The sequence below is a fragment of the Thalassophryne amazonica genome, chromosome 4 (genome assembly GCF_902500255.1).
Source record: "Thalassophryne amazonica chromosome 4, fThaAma1.1, whole genome shotgun sequence".
NCBI lineage: Eukaryota > Metazoa > Chordata > Actinopteri > Batrachoidiformes > Batrachoididae > Thalassophryne > Thalassophryne amazonica.
The window spans coordinates 60,076,084-60,096,656 of NC_047106.1; the positions used below are offsets into that span (position 1 = coordinate 60,076,084).

Below are 20,573 nucleotides of genomic sequence, written 5' to 3' on the forward strand. Positions count from 1 at the left end.
CACCATAGCCAATACCTACAGATGGATATTTAATAAGATGTTACTTTCTGTTTTGTAGAACAAATTCTTGTTTTTAAAAATAACAATTCTGATGTGAAAGAAAACAAATTCTGTTTTCTGTTATTTACTATTTACTTAATAAATGTATAAATTGTTTAGGTTCTTCATGTCATATACACAGTATTATTATTAACATTATTATTGCCAATATTATTATTATTGTTATTGCTTCATTTTGTTATTACTTCTACTTTGTCATTTGATTTTTAAATGACAAATTATTGTTTGTTTTTATATTGAATGTGGTTATAACAGTTGAAGTACCTTATGGCCACGTCTCTGCTCTCCGAGTTACGATCGTGGCTCTCGTTTTGCCATAAATGAGTCGATGGAGTCCTTTTTTAGTGACTGGGGAAAGTACAGTCAAACTTTTCCTCCACCGTTTATCTTTCCACCGGACTCACCCGAGTGCCTGCTGCTGTTTCGAGCTCCGGGCAGGAGGAAGAGGCGGATGAAACGAGGCATTCGATTCGGCGTCCAAGTGAGGCGCAGACGGGTTTTGCTCCTGCGGACCGCCATGCTGGATCACCGGTGTTTACGGGCGATTCCTCTCCTCGAGACACGCTGTGGTGTCGGTGCGTCCTCGTCGCCCTCTGCCGGGGTCTTCGTGGCCGGTGTTCCGGAGCCGGTGGGATGCTGGAGTTGGGACTGCTGGAGAGTTTCGCCTTCGAGTCTTCCAGTGTCTGCACCTGTCGGCCGGCATGTGGCTTCCAGGCGTGAATGGAGACCGCGTAGCCGCGTCGCGTGTCTTCGTCCAATCCCGCTGTGTCCGGCCGATGTGAAGACTGTGACGTCACCCTCATCTCGGATGGGTCTGTTGAATGTGCGCTCATTTGCAAACAAATCTTTTTCCCTGAATGAACTTTTTATCAGGCGTAACGTGGATTTTTGTTCCTCACAGAGACATGGCAGAGAGAAGGGGAGTTTATTCATTTAAATGAACTCTGTCCTGATGGATGCTCTGTTTTTGGGATGCCCCGCCCCTCTCGTCGAGGAGGAGGTCTCGCGGTGGTCTTCAGGAACAGTTTCACTTGCAAAGTGATGAACACTCAAACCTTCCCCTCCTTTGAGTCACAGGTGTTTAAAGTTGGTTCTGCTGACTCTTTTTATTGTGTGCTGATTTATCGCCCTCCTGGACACACTGCTGTCTTTTTAAAGGACTTCAATGACTTTTTATCATCAATAATAAAGTTGAAAAGCGTTTTAATTATTGCTGATTTTAATATTCATGTTGATGACAGCACGTCTTCCACTGCAATGGAACTTTTAACATTGACTGAGACTTTTAATTTTGAGCAGCATGTTTCTGGTCCCACTCATCAGAAAGGTCACACTCTTGACTCGGTTTTCTCTCTTGGCCTTAATGTTGCCAACCTCTGTATAGAGGATGTTCACGTGAGCGACCATTGGTGTGTTTTATTTGATTTTTCTTTCACTCCTGGGCCTGCGCAATCTGAGATTAGGTCTCAGAGGCTCATCATCACTGACAACACTGCAGCTTGTTTCTCAGCCAGGTTTGACTCTAAGCTGTTCATGAAGTGTCATAATGTGGACAGCCTTCTTCACACTTTCAACAGTCATTGTGAATCCATTTTGGATGAAGTTGCACCTTTTAAATCCAACTTGGTGACTAAGAAGACCATAAATCTTTGGCTTAATGACTGTATTCGAGATTTGAAGCGACTATGTCGGAAAACTGAGCGTTTGTGGAAGTCTTCTAAACTTGAGGTCCATAGGTTGCACCTCAGGGAACTTATGTCCTCTTTAAATGAAATGATAAAAAACGCCAGATCTGAATATTTTTGTCAGCTTATCATCTTAAATAAGAAAAAACCCAAGGTGCTGTTTGACACTATCAGCTCTATTGTGTGTCCTGTTGCTCCATTAACACCTGTATCCTGCAAAGCTGACAGCAATGGTTTTCTTAAGTTTTTTGTCTGCAAAATTCAGGACATCAAAGCTAATCTCCCTTTGCACACATACAGTGTCCCTGATGTTGTTGAGCCTGCTCCTCGTACATGGTGCTCTTTTAATCCTGTAACACAGGCTGATATCTCAGCTTTGATAACCAGGATGAAGCCCTCTGTATGTCCTTCTGATGTTCTACCGTGTAGACTCCTTGTTAATGTGTTTGATGTCATTGGCCCCTGGGTTACCAAGTTGATAAATGTCTCCCTGTCTTCTGGTGTATTCCCCAGCTCTTTTAAACATGCATTTGTGGAACCACTTCTCAAAAAGTGTAATCTGGACCCTTCTGATCTGAAAAACCTCCGACCTATCTCCAAACTTCCATTCCTGTCCAAAGTCTTGGAGAAGGTGGTTTATGATCAGCTAATTTCCTTCTTAGTGACTTCCAACATGTTTGACACCTATCAGTCTGGTTTCTGCAGGCATCACTCTACAGAAACTGCCCTACTCAAAGTATCTAGTGATATTTTGATGTCTGCAGATTGTGGAAAATGCACCATTTTAGTCCTCTCCTCCGCATTTGACACTGTCGATCATAAAATCCTGCAAACAAGACTACGCAATTCGGTTGGTTTGTCAGGGACCGTTCTAGCATGGTTCATCTCTTATTTGTCAGGTTGTAGCTTTAGTGTCACTGCAAATCAGATCATTTCTGACTCTGCCAGTTTGACGTGTGGTGTACCCCAGGGTTCTGTTTTGGGGCCAATTTTGTTTTTGCTCTATGTTTTCCCCTTGGGAAAGATTATCCAGGAGTTTGTTGATGTTTCTTATCATTTATTTGCTGATGACATCCAAATTTACTGCTCATTCAAAGCCCCTGAGATCCAGAAATTGGAGTCTCTACTGAACTGCCTTGAGAAAATAAAACAATGGCTCAGTGCAAATTCGCTGCAGTTAAATTAGGATAAAACCGAGGTGATGGTTGCCCCTGATGATGTCATCCCGGGGATTAAACAGTATTTATGTCTTTTAAGCTCATCTGCAAAATCTAGCTTGAGAAACCTAGGTGTTATCTTTGATAAAGAAATGTAATTTGAGCATCATTCCAAGCAGCTATCCAAAAACTGTTTCTACCAGCTGAGGAAGATTTCCAAACTCAGATCAGTTTCAAAAGATGATCTTGAGTTGATTATTCATGCCTTTGTGTCTTCTCGTTTGGACTACTGCAACAGTTTGTTTTCCTGTCTGAACAAAAAGGAGATGTCCCGTCTGCAGCAGGTACAAAATTCTGCAGCAAGGCTGCTGTCTCGCTCAAGCAGAAGGACTCATATCTCTCCTGTTTTAAAGTCTCTTCATTGGCTCCCAGTGTCGTTGCATTTCCATTTTAAGATCCTAGTGTTGACTTTTAGAGCTTTGCATGGCCAGGCTCCCTCCTACATTAGAGACCTGTTATGTCCCTATGCTCCCGCTCAGAGCCTGAGGTCAATGGATCAGAACCTTCTGAGGGTCCCTCGTACCCACTTTAAGACCCGAGGAGATCGCTGTTTCTAGGCCGTTGCACAAAGGCTCTGGAATGATCTCCCTTTGTCTCTTCGTTCACTGGACTCTGTCGATGTTTTTAAGAGCAAACTTAAAACCCTTCTGTTTCTCCAGGCATTCAATCCTTAGTAGCGAAAGGGCTGTTTTATGACCACTGTGTGTCTTAGAGTTATTTTATTGTGATGTATATTGTCTTTTATTCTCAGAATTTTTATTTATGTTTGTCTTTTGTGAAGCACCTTGTGACTTTCCTTGTCTGTGAAAGGTGCTATATAATTAACCATTACTTACTTACTTAAATCGACCACAATGGAAATAAGTGTTTTCACTTTCTTGTGTCATCCATGTATTTTTAACGTATTTTCAGTTATATTATGTGCTTACATTGGACTTAAGGTGCATTTACACATAACGACGGCAAGTCATGAATGCCATGAAGTATACATTCTTGGCTGCTGATCACGAATGTGATGATTCGGGGCAGAGGCGTCAGGTGTCCTGAGGAACTGCTGCAACCACATGTTGCTGGAGAATTATCAGGAACCATTATGCACGGTCAAGAATAAGTTTCCGCATTGTTGCACGCTATCGCGCGTAGAGGTGCATTGTTCAGGTCTGTCACGTTGTGAATGAGGCAAATTGTCTCCACACACACACGCCCATATTCATCCATCAGCTGCTGAACAATTTAGATCACTCCAGTTTGCTCCACAGCAGAAAAAACTTTGAGAATGCATGCTTAGTTGGGCTTTGTGCCATGGAGTGGTGCAGAGAGGAGGAGGAGAAGGAGAGAGCTAGATGTGTGGCTCCACGTGGCTCTCGTCTCGCTCGTTTTCCCAAACATTAGGCACATGCAGCAGGTGGAGCACCTGCAGGAGCGCGCTGAGGAGCATTGGAACGAGACTTTTAGCCGACTTGGCGTCACTGTCCTTCAGCATACTGCAGCAATGAAACAGAATGCGGTGCAGTAGGGTTTAATTGTGCGCACGTCAGAGAACAATGCTGTCACACTCTATTAAGGATCATCACTAATCAAGACGGATCAACACGCTCAGTTGCCACCTCCACGACATGAGTCGAAATGAGGGTGGTGTGTGTCATTCGTGGAAGATTTTTTTTGACAGCCAAAAACATGCTCCACAAAAATCACAATATCACGCACCAGCACGCAGTATTAGGAAACCTATTCAGATGCGTTAAGTCACGTTAAGAATGTCAGGAATGTGCCAAGAATGACGCAAATATGACATTCGTACCGCGTCTTGCCTAGAGTAGTGTTCAGAATAATAGTAGTGCTATGTGACTAAAAAAATTAATCCAGGTTTTGAGTATATTTCTTATTGTTACATGGGAAACAAGGTACCAGTAGATTCAGTAGATTCTCACAAATCCAACAAGACCAAGCATTCATGATATGCACACTCTTAAGGCTATGAAATTGGGATATTAGTAAAAAAAAAAAGTAGAAAAGGGGGTGTTCACAATAATAGTAGCATCTGCTGTTGACGCTACAAACTCAAAACTTTTATGTTCAAACTGCTTTTTTAGCAATTCTGTGAATCACTAAACTAGTATTTAGTTGTATAACCACAGTTTTTCATGATTTCTTCACATCTGCGAGCCATTCATTTTGTTGGTTTGGAACCATGATTTTGCTTGGTTACTAGTGTGCTTGGGGTCATTGTCTTGTTGAAACACCCATTTCAAGGGCATGTCCTCTTCAGCATAAGGCAACATGACCTCTTCAAGTATTCTGACATATCCAAACTGATCCATGATACCTGGTATGCGATATATAGGCCCAACACCATAGTAGGAGAAACATGCCCATATCATGATGCTTGCACCACCATGCTTCACTGTCTTCACTGTGAACTGTGGCTTGAATTCAGAGTTTGGGGGTCGTCTCACAAACTGTCTGCGGCCCTTGGACCCAAAAAAGAACAACTTTACTCTCATCAGTCCACAAAATATTCCTCCATTTCTCTTTAGGCCAGTTGATGTGTTCTTTGGCAAATTGTAACCTCTTCTGCACATGTCTTTTATTTAACAGAGGGATTCCCTAACCCTCTCTTGCTTGCCTCTACTGGTGGTTGGCTCTCACTGCGGTATTGTATCACTTCCTGTTCCGGAGCACAGCGGTGTTTTGCTGTATCTGTTAGCTGTTTAATCTGCGCAGTTAGATTGATCTAGTTATCTAGATTACGATTTGTTTCCCAGTGTAATCTTTACGTGCCTTAACTAAAGCACTCCTTCTGCTGAATCACCTCTAAATTATTTACACATTATTCACTTTGCGTGTTTTTAGGAATCCGCTAGCTTAGCGTAGCTACTAGCTCTTAGCCGATTTAGCATGGCGGCTTCTCCTGTCTCTCCCGCACTTTTCTGCTCTGGGTGTGAAATGTTTAGTTATTCCTCGGCCTCCTTTAGCAGTAATGGTACTTGTAATAAGTGTAGCTTATTCGTAGCTTTGGAGGCCAGGCTGGGCGAATTGGAGACTCGGCTCCGCACCGTGGAAAATTCTACAGCTAGCCAGGCCCCTGTAGTCGGTGCGGACCAAGGTAGCTTAGCTGCCGTTAGTTACCCCCTGGCAGATCCCGAGCAGCCGGGAAAGCAGGCCGACTGGGTGACTGTGAGGAGGAAGCGTAGCCCTAAACAGAAGCCCTGTGTACACCGCCAACCCGTTCACATCTCTAACCGTTTTTCCCCACTCGACGACACACCCGCCGAGGATCAAACTCTGGTTATTGGCGACTCTGTTTTGAGAAATGTGAAGTTAGCAACACCAGCAACCATAGTCAATTGTCTTCCGGGGGCCAGAGCAGGCGACATTGAAGGAAATTTGAAACTGCTGGCTAAGGCTAAGCGTAAATTTGGTAAGATTGTAATTCACGTCGGCAGTAATGACACCCGGTTACGCCAATCGGAGGTCACTAAAATTAACATTAAATCGGTGTGTAACTTTGCAAAAACAATGTCGGACTCTAATTTTCTCTGGGCCCCTCCCCAATCGGACCGGGAGTGACATGTTTAGCCGCATGTTCTCCTTGAATTGCTGGCTGTCTGAGTGGTGTCCAAAAAATGAGGTGGGCTTCATAGATAATTGGCAAAGCTTCTGGGGAAAACCTGGTCTTGTTAGGAGAGACGGCATCCATCCCACTTTGGATGGAGCAGCTCTCATTTCTAGAAATCTGGCCAATTTTCTTAAATCCTCCAAACCGTGACTATCCAGGGTTGGGACCAGGAAGCAGAGTTGTAGTCTTACACACATCTCTGCAGCTTCTCTCCCCCTGCCATCCCCTCATTACCCCATCCCCGTAGAGACGGTGCCTGCTCCCAGACTACCAATAACCAGCAAAACTCTATTTAAGCATAAAAATTCAAAAAGAAAAAATAATATAGCACCTTCAACTGCACCACAGACTAAAACAGTTAAATGTGGTCTATTAAACATTAGGTCTCTCTCTTCTAAGTCCCTGTTGGTAAATTATATAATAATTGATCAACATATTGATTTATTCTGCCTAACAGAAACCTGGTTACAGCAGGATGAATATGTTAGTTTAAATGAGTCAACACCCCCGAGTCACACTAACTGTCAGAATGCTCGTAGCACGGGCCGGGGCGGAGGATTAGCAGCAATCTTCCATTCCAGCTTATTAATTAATCAAAAACCCAGACAGAGCTTTAATTCATTTGAAATCTTGTCTCTTAGTCTTGTCCATCCAAATTGGAAGTCCCAAAAAACAGTTTTATTTGTTATTATCTATCGTCCACCTGGTCGTTACTGTGAGTTTCTCTGTGAATTTTCAGACCTTTTGTCTGACTTAGTGCTTAGCTCAGATAAGATAATTATAGTGGGCGATTTTAACATCAACTCAATCAATCAACTTTTTTCTTGTATAGCGCCAAATCACAACAAACAGTTGCCCCAAGGCGCTCCACATTGCAAGGCAAGGCCATACAATAATTATGAAACACAGTCTACGTCTAAAGCAACATAACCAAGGGATGATCCAGGGTCACCCGATCCAGCCCTAACTATAAGCCTTAGCGAAAAGGAAAGTTTTAAGCCTAATCTTAAAAGTAGAGAGGGTATCTGTCTCCCTGATCTGAATTGGGAGCTGGTTCCACAGGAGAGGAGCCTGAAAGCTGAAGGCTCTGCCTCCCATTCTACTCTTACAAACCCTAGGAACTACAAGTAAGCCCGCAGTCTGAGAGCGAAGCGCTCTAATGGGGTAATATGGTACTACGAGGTCCCTAAGATAAGATGGGACCTGATTATTCAAAACCTTATAAGTAAGAAGAAGAATTTTAAATTCTATTCTAGCATTAACAGGAAGCCAATGAAGGGAGGCCAACACGGGTGAGATATGCTCTCTCCTGCTAGTCCCCGTCAGTACTCTAGCTGCAGCATTCTGAACCAACTGAAGGCTTTTTAGGGAACTTTTAGGACAACCTGATAATAATGAATTACAATAGTCCAGCCTAGAGGAAATAAATGCATGAATTAGTTTTTCAGCATCACTCTGAGACAAGACCTTTCTGATTTTAGAGATATTGCGTAAATGCAAAAAGGCAGTCCTACATATTTGTTTAATATGCGCTTTGAATGACATATCCTGATCAAAAATAACTCCAAGATTTCTCACAGTATTACTAGAGATCAGGGAAATGCCATCCAGAGTAACGATCTGGTTAGACACCATGCTTCTAAGATTTGTGGGGCCAAGTACAATAACTTCAGTTTTATCTGAGTTTAAAAGCAGGAAATTAGAGGTCATCCATGTCTTTATGTCTGTAAGACAATCCTGCAGTTTAGCTAATTGGTGCGTATCCTCTGGCTTCATGGATAGATAAAGCTGGGTATCATCTGCGTAACAATGAAAATTTAAGCAATACCGTCTAATAATACTGCCCAAGGGAAGCATGTATAAAGTGAATAAAATTGGTCCTAGCACAGAACCTTGTGGAACTCCATAATTAACTTTAGTCTGTGAAGAAGATTCCCCATTTACATGAACAAACTGTAATCTATTAGACAAATATGATTCAAACCACCGCAGCGCAATGCCTTTAATACCTATGACATGCTCTAATCTCTGTAATAAAATTTTATGGTCAACAGTATCAAAAGCAGCACTGAGGTCCAACAGAACAAGCACAGAGATAAGTCCAACATCCACACAGATGCTGAGAATGACAGCCTCAACACTGCATTTAATCTATTATTAGACTCTATTGGCTTTGCTCAAAAAGTAAATGAGTCCACCCACCACTTTAATCATATCTTAGATCTTGTTCTGACTTATGGTATGGAAATAGAAGACTTAACAGTATTCCCTGAAAACTCCCTTCTGTCTGATCATTTCTTAATAACATTTACATTTACTCGGATGGACTACCCAGCAGTGGGGAATAAGTTTCATTACACTAGAAGTCTTTCAGAAAGCGCTGTAACTAGGTTTAAGAATATGATTCCTTCTTTATGTTCTCTAATGCCATATACCAACACAGTGCAGAGTAGCTACCTAAACTCTGTAAGGGAGATAGAGTATCTCGTCAATAGTTTTACATCCTCATTGAAGACAACTTTGGATGCTGTAGCTCCTCTGAAAAAGAGAGCTTTAAATCAGAAGTGTCTGACTCCGTGGTATAACTCACAAACTTGTAGCTTAAAGCAGATAACCCGTAAGTTGGAGAGGAAATGGCGTCTCACTAATTTAGAAGATCTTCACTTAGCCTGGAAAAAGAGTCTGTTGCTCTATAAAAAAGCCCTCCGTAAAGCTAGGACATCTTTCTACTCATCACTAATTGAAGAAAATAAGAACAACCCCAGGTTTCTTTTCAGCACTGTAGCCAGGCTGACAAAGAGTCAGAGCTCTATTGAGCTGAGTATTCCATTAACTTTAACTAGTAATGACTTCATGACTTTCTTCGCTAACAAAATTTTAACTATTAGAGAAAAAATTACTCATAACCATCCCAAAGACGTATCGTTATCTTTGGCTGCTTTCAGTGATGCCGGTATTTGGTTAGACTCATTCTCTCCGATTGTTCTGTCTGAGTTATTTTCATTAGTTACTTCATCCAAACCATCAACATGTTTATTAGACCCCATTCCTACCAGGCTGCTCAAGGAAGCCCTACCATTATTTAATGCTTCGATCTTAAATATGATCAATCTATCTTTGTTAGTTGGCTATGTACCACAGGCTTTTAAGGTGGCAGTAATTAAACCATTACTTAAAAAACCATCACTTGACCCAGCTATCTTAGCTAATTATAGGCCAATCTCCAACCTTCCTTTTCTCTCAAAAATTCTTGAAAGGGTAGTTGTAAAACAGCTAACTGATCATCTGCAGAGGAATGGTCTATTTGAAGAGTTTCAGTCAGGTTTTAGAATTCATCATAGTACAGAAACAGCATTAGTGAAGGTTACAAATGATCTTCTTATGGCCTCGGACAGTGGACTCATCTCTGTGCTTGTTCTGTTAGACCTCAGTGCTGCTTTTGATACTGTTGACCATAAAATTTTATTACAGAGATTAGAGCATGCCATAGGTATTAAAGGCACTGCGCTGCGGTGGTTTGAATCATATTTGTCTAATAGATTACAATTTGTTCATGTAAATGGGGAATCTTCTTCACAGACTAAAGTTAATTATGGAGTTCCACAAGGTTCTGTGCTAGGACCAATTTTATTCACTTTATACATGCTTCCCTTAGGCAGTATTATTAGACGGTATTGCTTAAATTTTCATTGTTACGCAGATGATACCCAGCTTTATCTATCCATGAAGCCAGAGGACACACACCAATTAGCTAAACTGCAGGATTGTCTTACAGACATAAAGACATGGATGACCTCTAATTTCCTGCTTTTAAACTCATATAAAACTGAAGTTATTGTACTTGGCCCCACAAATCTTAGAAACATGGTGTCTAACCAGATCCTTACTGTGGATGGCATTACCCTGACCTCTAGTAATACTGTGAGAAATCTTGGAGTCATTTTTGATCAGGATATGTCATTCAAAGCGCATATTAAACAAATATGTAGGACTGCTTTTTTGCATTTACGCAATATCTCTAAAATCAGAAAGGTCTTGTCTCAGAGTGATGCTGAAAAACTAATTCATGCATTTATTTCCTCTAGGCTGGACTATTGTAATTCATTATTATCAGGCTGTCCTAAAAGTTCCCTAAAAAGCCTTCAGTTAATTCAAAATGCTGCAGCTAGAGTACTGACGGGGACTAGAAGGAGAGAGCATTTCTCACCCATATTGGCCTCTCTTCATTGGCTTCCTGTTAATTCTAGAATAGAATTTAAAATTCTTCTTCTTACTTATAAGGTTTTGAATAATCAGGTCCCATCTTATCTTAGGGACCTCGTAGTACCATATCACCCCATTAGAGCGCTTCGCTCTCAGACTGCAGGCTTACTTGTAGTTCCTAGGGTTTGTAAGAGTAGAATGGGAGGCAGAGCCTTCAGCTTTCAGGCTCCTCTCCTGTGGAACCAGCTCCCAATTCAGATCAGGGAGACAGACACCCTCTCTACTTTTAAGATTAGGCTTAAAACTTTCCTTTTTGCTAAAGCTTATAGTTAGGGCTGGATCAGGTGACCCTGAACCATCCCTTAGTTATGCTGCTATAGACGTAGACTGCTGGGGGGTTCCCATGATGCACTGTTTCTTTCTCTTTTTGCTCTGTATGCACCACTCTGCATTTAATCATTAGTGATCGATCTCTGCTCCCCTCCACAGCATGTCTTTTTCCTGGTTCTCTCCCTCAGCCCCAACCAGTCCCAGCAGAAGACTGCCCCTCCCTGAGCCTGGTTCTGCTGGAGGTTTCTTCCTGTTAAAAGGGAGTTTTTCCTTCCCACTGTAGCCAAGTGCTTGCTCACAGGGGGTCGTTTTGACCGTTGGGGTTTTACATAATTACTGTATGGCCTTGCCTTACAATATAAAGCGCCTTGGGGCAACTGTTTGTTGTGATTTGGCGCTATATAAAAAATTGATTGATTGATTGATTGACTTTGCAGGGGATTCTTGCAAATAAATTAGCTTCACGCAGGCATCTTCTGTCACAGTACTTACAGGTAACTCCAGACTGTCTTTGATCATCCTGGAGCTGATCAATGGGTGAGCCTTTGCCATTCTGGTTATTCTTCTATCCATTTTGATGGTTGTTTTCCATTTTCTTCCACGCGTCTCTGGTTTATTTGTCCATTTTACAGCATTGGAGATCATTGTAGATGAACAGCCTATAATTTTTTGCACCTGCATATAGGTTTTCCCCTCTCCAATCAACTTTTTAAATCAAACTACACTTTTCTTCTGAACAATGTCTTGAATGTCCCATTCCTCAGGTTTTCAAAGAGAAAAGCATGTTCAACAGGTGCTGGCTTCATCCTTACATAGGGGACACTTGATTCACACCTGTTTGTTCCACAAAATTGACGAACTCACTGACTGAATGCCACGCTACTATTATTATGAACACCCCCTTTTCTACTTTTTTACTAATAGCCCAATTTCATAGCCTTAAGAGTGTGCATATCATGAATGCTTGGTCTTGTTGGATTTGTGAGAATCTACTGAATCTACTGGTACCTTGTTTTCCATGTAACAATAAGAAATATACTCAAAACCTGGATTAATCTTTTTAGTCACATAGCACTACTATTATTCTGAACACTACTGTATGTGTAAATGCGCCATTACTAAATAAAGTCACACATGCATGCTTTTAATATAAAGATGATTACTGCACCCTGTTGGATTGGCATGTGAGTCAAGTATGTAATTAGCAACATCCATTGTTCAGTGTTGTTAGCTAATAACTGTATTTTCTCTAAAAATATTAGTCCTATCAATGTTCCATTGTGGCAGCGTTCATCCTTAACCGAAAATAGATCAGCATACTAAATGGCAAATAGCTCTCCCCAGTTTGTCTGTGATCGAAGTAACACGCACGCACGCACATCTTGTTGTCTTTTCTGCATTCTACTGCAAGTAGGTGCTTTTTATTTTACGGACCCACAAATGGATGTGGCAGAAGACATCAAACGCACTACCCTTCTCACACATGGTAACAGCAACATGACACAAACTGGCTAAACGAATTGAACTACAAAAACACAATAAATAAATAACATTCACATCACTGTTACACTAACATGAACCACAATAACAATATTTAAAACGCCAAATTCCCATTTTGCATTGCAGCACAATAGAGTTTTCATTGTTGTTAGATAATATTTTTAATTTCTCCAAATATATTAGACCTATCAACTTTCTGTTTTCGCAGCGTTCACCCTTGACCCAAAATACATAAGCATACCAAACGGCAAATGTCAGCTCTACCCAGTTTCTCTGCGAACAAAGCCATACACAAGCATACATACACACACTGACACAGAGGCCATTTGGTGATTATAATATAGATTTGATTTTGGGGCCCCCATCTACAAGCTGTCACCACTGAACTGATATAAATTGAAGCCTGCTAAACATATGCATGAGCAAACATTTAATGATGCAACATGTAATTGTGAAAAGACATGCATACTCATTGTTTAGAAATGTTATTGTCATTCATCTTTTGGTTGCTCCCAGAGTGCAACCAGTATAGATCTGCATTCTGATTTGGCACAAATTTTATACCAGATACCTTTCTTGATGCAGTTCAATATATACATGACTTCTTTGCAGCATAAGATTTAATTGCTGAAACAGAAACTTGAGATTTTAGCATGTACTGCACCATTCCGGGTTGATATCCCAGTGCAGGAAAGGAACTACGGCAGCATGTGGCTTAATGTTAATAGTGTGGAATGAAGCTCCCCTCTGGAGTCTTGGGTATTTTTAACAACTTTGGGTTTTACCTTCATAATTTACCTTAACTGATTACCGTGCCTTGTTAGGTGTCTTTCTTTTCAGCACAACCTGTGTGACTTTACAGTTTTTCTTTCATTCTGACATACTGCATTAAAAAAAGTTTCTAACCAAAACCTAAAATTCGAATCAGAAAAAAGTTAGTTTTTTACTGTGAAAACCAGAAATATGTTTAGCAAACGATTTTTATAACTTATAATGCAAATATAAATTGTACATTTCAAAAATATATATATGAAAAAGTAGCATAAACAAAGTTATATGCAACAATTCACATTAAAATGCAGGAAATGCTTTAGGCGTTTTTTTTTGTTGTTGTTTTTTGTGGCTATTTACATACATGCAATAAGATGCCACACAAATTATATTTTTGCCACTCAGAAAAACAATTCCTGTCCAATGCACATCAGAAGCCCCAAAAATTTGTACAGACATTCCACCTCAATATTGTAAAGAATAAATGAAAATATATGCTCATAATTAGCTTTGCATGCTAACAATGCTAAAAGTTACCAAACTGAATAAAAGGTTTTGTGGTCATTATTTTCAAAAAGTAACAAATGTTTAGACGTATGCACACCATGCAGGTTTAAATGAAGTAGGTGTTGTATTGAATGAATGAAGTTGAATAGAGTGTATACTTGTGCCATAATGTGTTTAAGGGTTTTATCATGAAAATGTGTATGCCTATGCTTTGATAGGCGTTCAATTGATTTATGATGGTTTTGAAATGATACACTTTTATACGGTTTGATTAATGATTGAAATACGTCCTTATGATAAGTTGTATTGAACATGTGGAACTGCTGACAGATGTGTTGACTCTCAAATCAGCAAAGTGTTTTGGTTTAAGGTTTTCATAAATAATACATGCTTAAGTAGGGTGTAACATGTTGGTTTAAAACATGTCAGACATTGACCATTTTTAATAAAGTCATGACTAATGTCTAACATGATGTTCCATGATATGTTCAAAGGTCATGAGGTCAAGGTGTGTACTGCAAATAATATTGTTGTTGCCTCTGTTTATAATCATATGGTTTGTACATTTATGTTTGAACTATGCTGATCAATAATGAACAGCTGAATGACTGCGTTGTTCAAAATTAATTGCTGCTTCTGCATTCTGTAAAATGTGAGTGATTTCATACTTTGACTGTGAAAGAATTTTGCTTCCAGAGGGAAAACAATGACTGGGTTATTTCTTATCAGACGCCAACCTTGAGAGTGTCTGGAGAAATACAATAACATCTCTATGAACTGAATTGTACATGGACCTGTTCTCATACGGAGCTGAAAACAAGAGAGTGAGTCATTAACACTCTTCTACATTAATTAGATACACTTTGCCGTGAAGGCAAAAAGTGGGGGTGTATGTGCTTGCAAACCTCTGCACCCAGACTGATTATCAGAGCAGTTTCCATCACAACGTTGGACGATTAAGGATTAACAACAATGCCTGCTTTATGGATGTCATTTATACCATGGAATTACATTATTACATGCTTGTGCTCAGACCGAGGACGTATGGGACAGGGAGCCCCGCCCGGACAGATTTCTGGACTGCAAGTTTAAAAACTCTGTTTTTGAAAAGAAGATTATTCTTTTTGCTGCACAATGCTGTGGGTATTGGTTTTGTGGCGTTATTAAAGATGTGTATGCATTCTGAACCCATTTTTGCGCAAAGATGAATGATTTTTGATGACTGATCTCCTCTGCTGTTTTAATAAACCTGGTAGGATTAAATTGAATTTAAATTATTGTTGTTTGTGTATTCTCTTGCACTGCGCATGGACTCACAAGGGGGAAACCTGAGATTTTCCGTGTTTTGAGAAAAGGTTATTTGCTTTTTCCGCAACAATATCCATGTGTATTTTCCCCTAATTCCTTGTTTTTGTAGCATTTTTTATTGGTGTTTGGAAAGACTATCCTAACTGTGTTAGTGGCAAAAACAAAAAACAAACAAACAAAAAAACATATAGAAAAAAATATTTGGGACTTGGGGGGTGGGGGTTGGGGGAGTTTACATGCGGAATCCTGTGTTCTCAACCCCTGGAGCCTGCTTAGTGTTGGGGCAGTGTGTGTCTGCAATCAGCTCTGTGTTCCAGGACTCGGCGCTGGAGCAGAGCTCCACAGTGCGGCTCTGTGTGCACATCGGTGAATCCACCTGCTCTCGTTTTCATCCAGACCATAACAATAAAGTCCACTTCATCATCAGACTGATCACACTCTGGTCCAGACTGATGACGCGCTCTGCGCTTCGATCGTCTTCATGCAGTTCAAAAAAAAGAGAAAAACTTGATGCTTCATTATTTTGATGCACAAAATAAATAAAATAACTACACCACACTAAAACACTCCACCACACACTAAAAACACACTCCAAGCACGGAAAATATCGCACAACTTTCAAAACTGATCCCTTTCTGCTTTTTGCTCCGCAAGAAACCGCAATTTCCTGTCGCTCAACAACGAAATTACATGGATTGAGGATCATTGTTTATTAGGTAATATATTTTACACCAGTGATAAAGAAAAATTTGTGGGTTTTTTTTTTTACTTGTTTGCTGCCACAGACAGAGTGAGATTGAAGAAAAGTGCCATTCACAAAAACGTGCACATACACACACACAAGCATACCCACGTGGGGTCTATAACATTGCAGCAGTGGGCTGAAAAGCCTTCTATTTTAGAAGTTACCCAAACCCGAAAATTAACATTTGTTGCTATATCTGATTTTGTTCACAGGTATGTCTGGACAATGGAAACATGTTTTGCCAGTGCAGATAGGTGTACGAGCCGAGAAATTTGACAATTTGTGACCGCAGCTTATTTAAAATAGTCTATTTTGAGATATTGCATTCCTCTGAGATATGGATTGACAAAATATATCCCAGTATGGTTTTAAACCATGCAGACTGGTATGATAGAGACATCCATAGGGTTTAATCATTTAAAGATGGTCAAATTTGTAAATTATATGAATAAAATGGTGAAAAAAAGGCCCCAAATTAACCCTCATTTTGGTTTTGGTGAAGCACAAAAATCTGTCTCCAGCAATATTGATTTAGAATATCACTTTCAAATAAGATTTAGAATATGCCCAGACATCTATTGCATCATACTGAGCCATTAAAAGTCAGCTAAGTATTCTCACATGTTTTAGATATTGCACAAGGTTACCCCTCCCCCCTAAACTTCTAATATCAACAAATCGTTGCTGTGGGATCATTAAGAACATCATATGTTTAGTTCTCTATTAGAAATATATCCTATTATGGTTCTATATTATACTGACTTGTATTATAGAGATACTTACAAGGTTTAATATTTTAAGCTCTTTAATTTTATGAATTAAAACCATAAAATAGTGAAAAATATGCCCCAAACTGACCATCGCTTTGGTTTTGGTGAAACAAAAAAAATCTGACTCTAGCAATATTCGTTAAAGATATTTTGTTTGTTTGGTTGGTTTTTTTGTTGTTATTTTTTTGTTGTTATTTTTTCTTTAATATATTACACTCCTGTAAGTTCTAAAATATTCCAAGAACTTTATTGCATCATACTGAGGCATTAAAAGTCAGCTAAATGTTCTCAGATGTTTTAGATTTCTATCAGGATCAACATTTATAATTATTGTATTATAAGGATGTCATCATTATTGAATGCCATTATAATAATATCCAAGTTTTCTTGGGGACATAACAATATTTGTTTGAAAGGACAACAATGAATACGTTTTAGGGTATGCCAGTATCTGCGATTTGCTGATTTAGATGAACAGGAATTCTGCATTTGGATATTGGTCTATTGACCTCTGCTTCTGTCATTGGCTATTGATGTATTCTAGATGACATTATGCACTTCAGTAAGTTTTCCTTTCATACATCATCCATAATGCTGTAGAAATCTCCCAGGATGTTGCCCAGATGCACATAGCATTCGATATCTACAAGGAAGATACCACAAAGTCACAAACAAGAGACAAGAGGACATCAGCAACCAGTGGTCGCACATACAAGTTCAGACCTGAAACCAAAGTTGCACCAAATTGGAAACAATTCCTTAGTGTACCGGAGAATAAGTCTCAACTAGCACTGAGTTACACTCAGTACTTCAAGGACATGAGAGAAGCACGTCTTGGAAACAACATCACACTGTAAGTGGAGAAGAGAAGGATGGTGTGATAATTACAAAGACATCTGTGGTGCCTGCAAGGGATATCATATCCGATCACGAGGAAGCTGATATTAGACTTGTCCTTCATGCTTGTGCAGCTGCAAATGCTGGTGCCAAAGTTATAGCTGTCTGTAGCCCAGACACTGATGTCCTTGCTCTTCTTCTCTACCACTGGCCACTTCTCAATACACAATTGTTCTTTCTGACTGGTAAAGAAGGCAAACACACTACCCTTACCAGATTCATCCCTGTGCATTCACTGTACAAATGTCTGTCCCAACCTCAGCGCAACATTCTACTTCCAGTATACTGTCTAACTGGCTGCGATACCGTGAGTGCGATGTTTAACATGGGGAAAAAGAAGACCTTCAACTTAGTAAAGAAGAAAGCAAGCAAGTTCCAAGAAATGGCAACTATGGGAGATGACCTACAACTTCAGAGCCACCATGTGTCTTCAGCGACAAGGTTTATCAGTACATTGTATGGAACTGAATGTGAAACACTGAACTCATTTCGATGTCTGGAAGCTAATGAAGGTGTGGTGCAAAGAAGCTTCCTCCAACAGCTGATAGCTTCGGGCTCCACCTGCAGCGGTGTGTGTACCAACTGTTCAAATGGAAGCATGCACATGTCCCCATCCTTGATTTGCCATCTCCTACACAGTATGGATATGAGCAACTATCACAAACAGGAGCACTTTTACCCAAGATGACAACACAAGCTGTTGCAGGTCCAGAACTGCTGAACCTGGTAGTATGCGAGTGTGATACTTGTGATGCAACATGCTCTTGCTTGCAACACAATCAGCCATGTACTGCAGCATGCAACTGTGAAGGCTCACTTGATGGTGAGGAACCATGCACAAATGAATTTACATTTGGAGCATTCACAAACAGTGACACTGACAACACTGAAGAGCCAGATGAACGTTTTGGATTTTACTTAAAGTACATTTTATATGAGAAATTTAATTTTGATACTAAAGTACAGTAAATATTCGATACTTTAAGCCTTTTACTCAAGTAATATATTTAAAGGAGACTTTCACTTTTACCAAAATAATTTTATAGTAATACACTTGTACTTTACCTCAAGTATCACTTTGAGGTACTGTATACAAGACTGGTTCTAAGTAATAGTTTAGTGTCTTTACCTCATGTGATTTTTGTTCCTGTCATGTTAATGCCCAAATATCCCCCTCATCATCTACCCTGGGATTGTTGGACTGTTTTGCAAGTAAATCACTGTGATTTGCACCAAACTACTCTTTTTTGTGGTTGCCCTGCATTTTGGGTTCAATCAGACTTTGCTAAATCCTAACATCATTACCTCGCTGATACTCTTTGATCCAGCAATACCGTAACAGAAAACAGAGCTTGGACTTTAGAAGCAGAACTACTGTAAATTAAAATAAATAAATAAAATTACCTTCTGCCAGCGGGCAAAGCTTCCTCCAGCAGGTGATGGCCCCCTCCTGTGTGTACTGACCAGTAGTGGTTTCCAACAGGAACAGGGGTACACCACAGGTCACCACAAATAAAAGATATGGCACCAAGAATGCACCTGAAATCCAACAACATCACAAAGATGTGTAACCTGTCACACATTCAACAGTGGTGGGTGCCATGTTTATTTACCTCCTCCGTATTTGTAGCAGAGGTAAGGAAATCTCCACACATTGCCCAGGCCGACAACATTCCCCGCTACAGCCAAGAGAAACTCCGCCTTACTGGCCCAGTGTCCTCTCTCCAGTATCTTCATCTTTACTTTTCACACCACCTGCTTACTTGAACCTACCTAAAAGCTGTCAGTCCACACGCTTCCTCTGAACTTTGTCTATTTTCATTGTCTTAATCATTAAACAACAGATGCTAGCTTGTGTAATCAGTAATGACAAGTTAGTTACTGGTGAAAAGATTTTCAGACAATGGCATATGTGGAAAGACTGTGTGTGTGTGTGTGTGTGTGTGTGTGTGTGTGTGTGTGTGTGTGTGTGTGTGTGTGTGTGTGTGTGTGTGTGTGTGTGTGTGTGTGTGTGTGTGTGTGTGTGTGTGTGTGTGTGTGTGTGTGTACACTGGACAAATCCTGCATGATATCACCAATAGTTTTTCTGTGGAGATCTGGAAGAGATACTATGTAGCCCAAAAATTACTGCTCTGGGTGTTGCGATGTTCTCAGCGCTTACTCTGCCTATGTCAAAGCAAACCCATATTTAGATAGAGGTGGAGCATGGGCAAGACCCTATGTGACCCAGGTGGGACAAATCATGCCTGAACACACCCCTGTCTTTTGGTCCAAACCCAAGATAAGCTAACAGCCTAAGCTTGGTTCAGGTGTTTATTAAATCATATTTTTGTGAACTGCACTGTGGCTCTCATAACAGTTTTCATTGGGTGGGCATCAAAAATTCTGACCCACTTATTTTCTCAGTAGTCATGAATGAAGTGAACCTAATTGGTGAACCTAATTGATCAACCTATCGTTTGCTGCTAAAAGTGATAATGCTGTTAACATACCACATTAAATACTGAAAAATTTCTCTCGGCACAAATGGTGAGCACAGACTACTTGGATGATTATTTAATACATTTCATCAAATACAGCTAGAACCCACACCTCCTTTCTTGACCTACTCCAATAGGAGATGATGCATTTGGCAGCACAGGTTTGGTGCCAGCTGGTGAGCGACTGCAATAGTTGTTAGCCCTCTTCCAGATCCATGTGGGTGTTGATTCAGCTGCCTCCTGGAGCTTAGTTACTGTGGTCCTCCTGAGCCTAGGGGACACTTCAGTCTGTGAGAGAAATTTAATTGTTACGTGCCCAACAAGGCCTTGACATTCTACCTCCACAAGGTACATCCAGTGTCCCCACCCTGATCCTCCAGCTCATTGTACCTGGCCAGCTTTCTCTCATATGCCTATTCCATATTAATTTTCCATGGCACAGTTGGCTCCATCAACATGACAGCCTGACTTGTCTGACCAG

General features: G+C 40.4%; 1 protein-coding gene across 1 annotated transcript in view; it reads right to left on the bottom strand.

Annotated features, from left to right (window-relative positions):
- Window positions 1-19,400, bottom strand: part of LOC117508931 (sodium- and chloride-dependent GABA transporter 2-like) — a 69,188-nt gene extending 49,788 nt beyond the window's left edge. Inside the window, 3 exon segments of the mRNA XM_034168768.1 lie at window positions 465-874; window positions 19,017-19,151; window positions 19,226-19,400. Coding sequence (XP_034024659.1) covers window positions 465-874; window positions 19,017-19,151; window positions 19,226-19,349 — 669 coding nt within the window. The 5' untranslated portion in view covers window positions 19,350-19,400.
- Window positions 19,401-20,573: the final 1,173 nt, after the last annotated feature.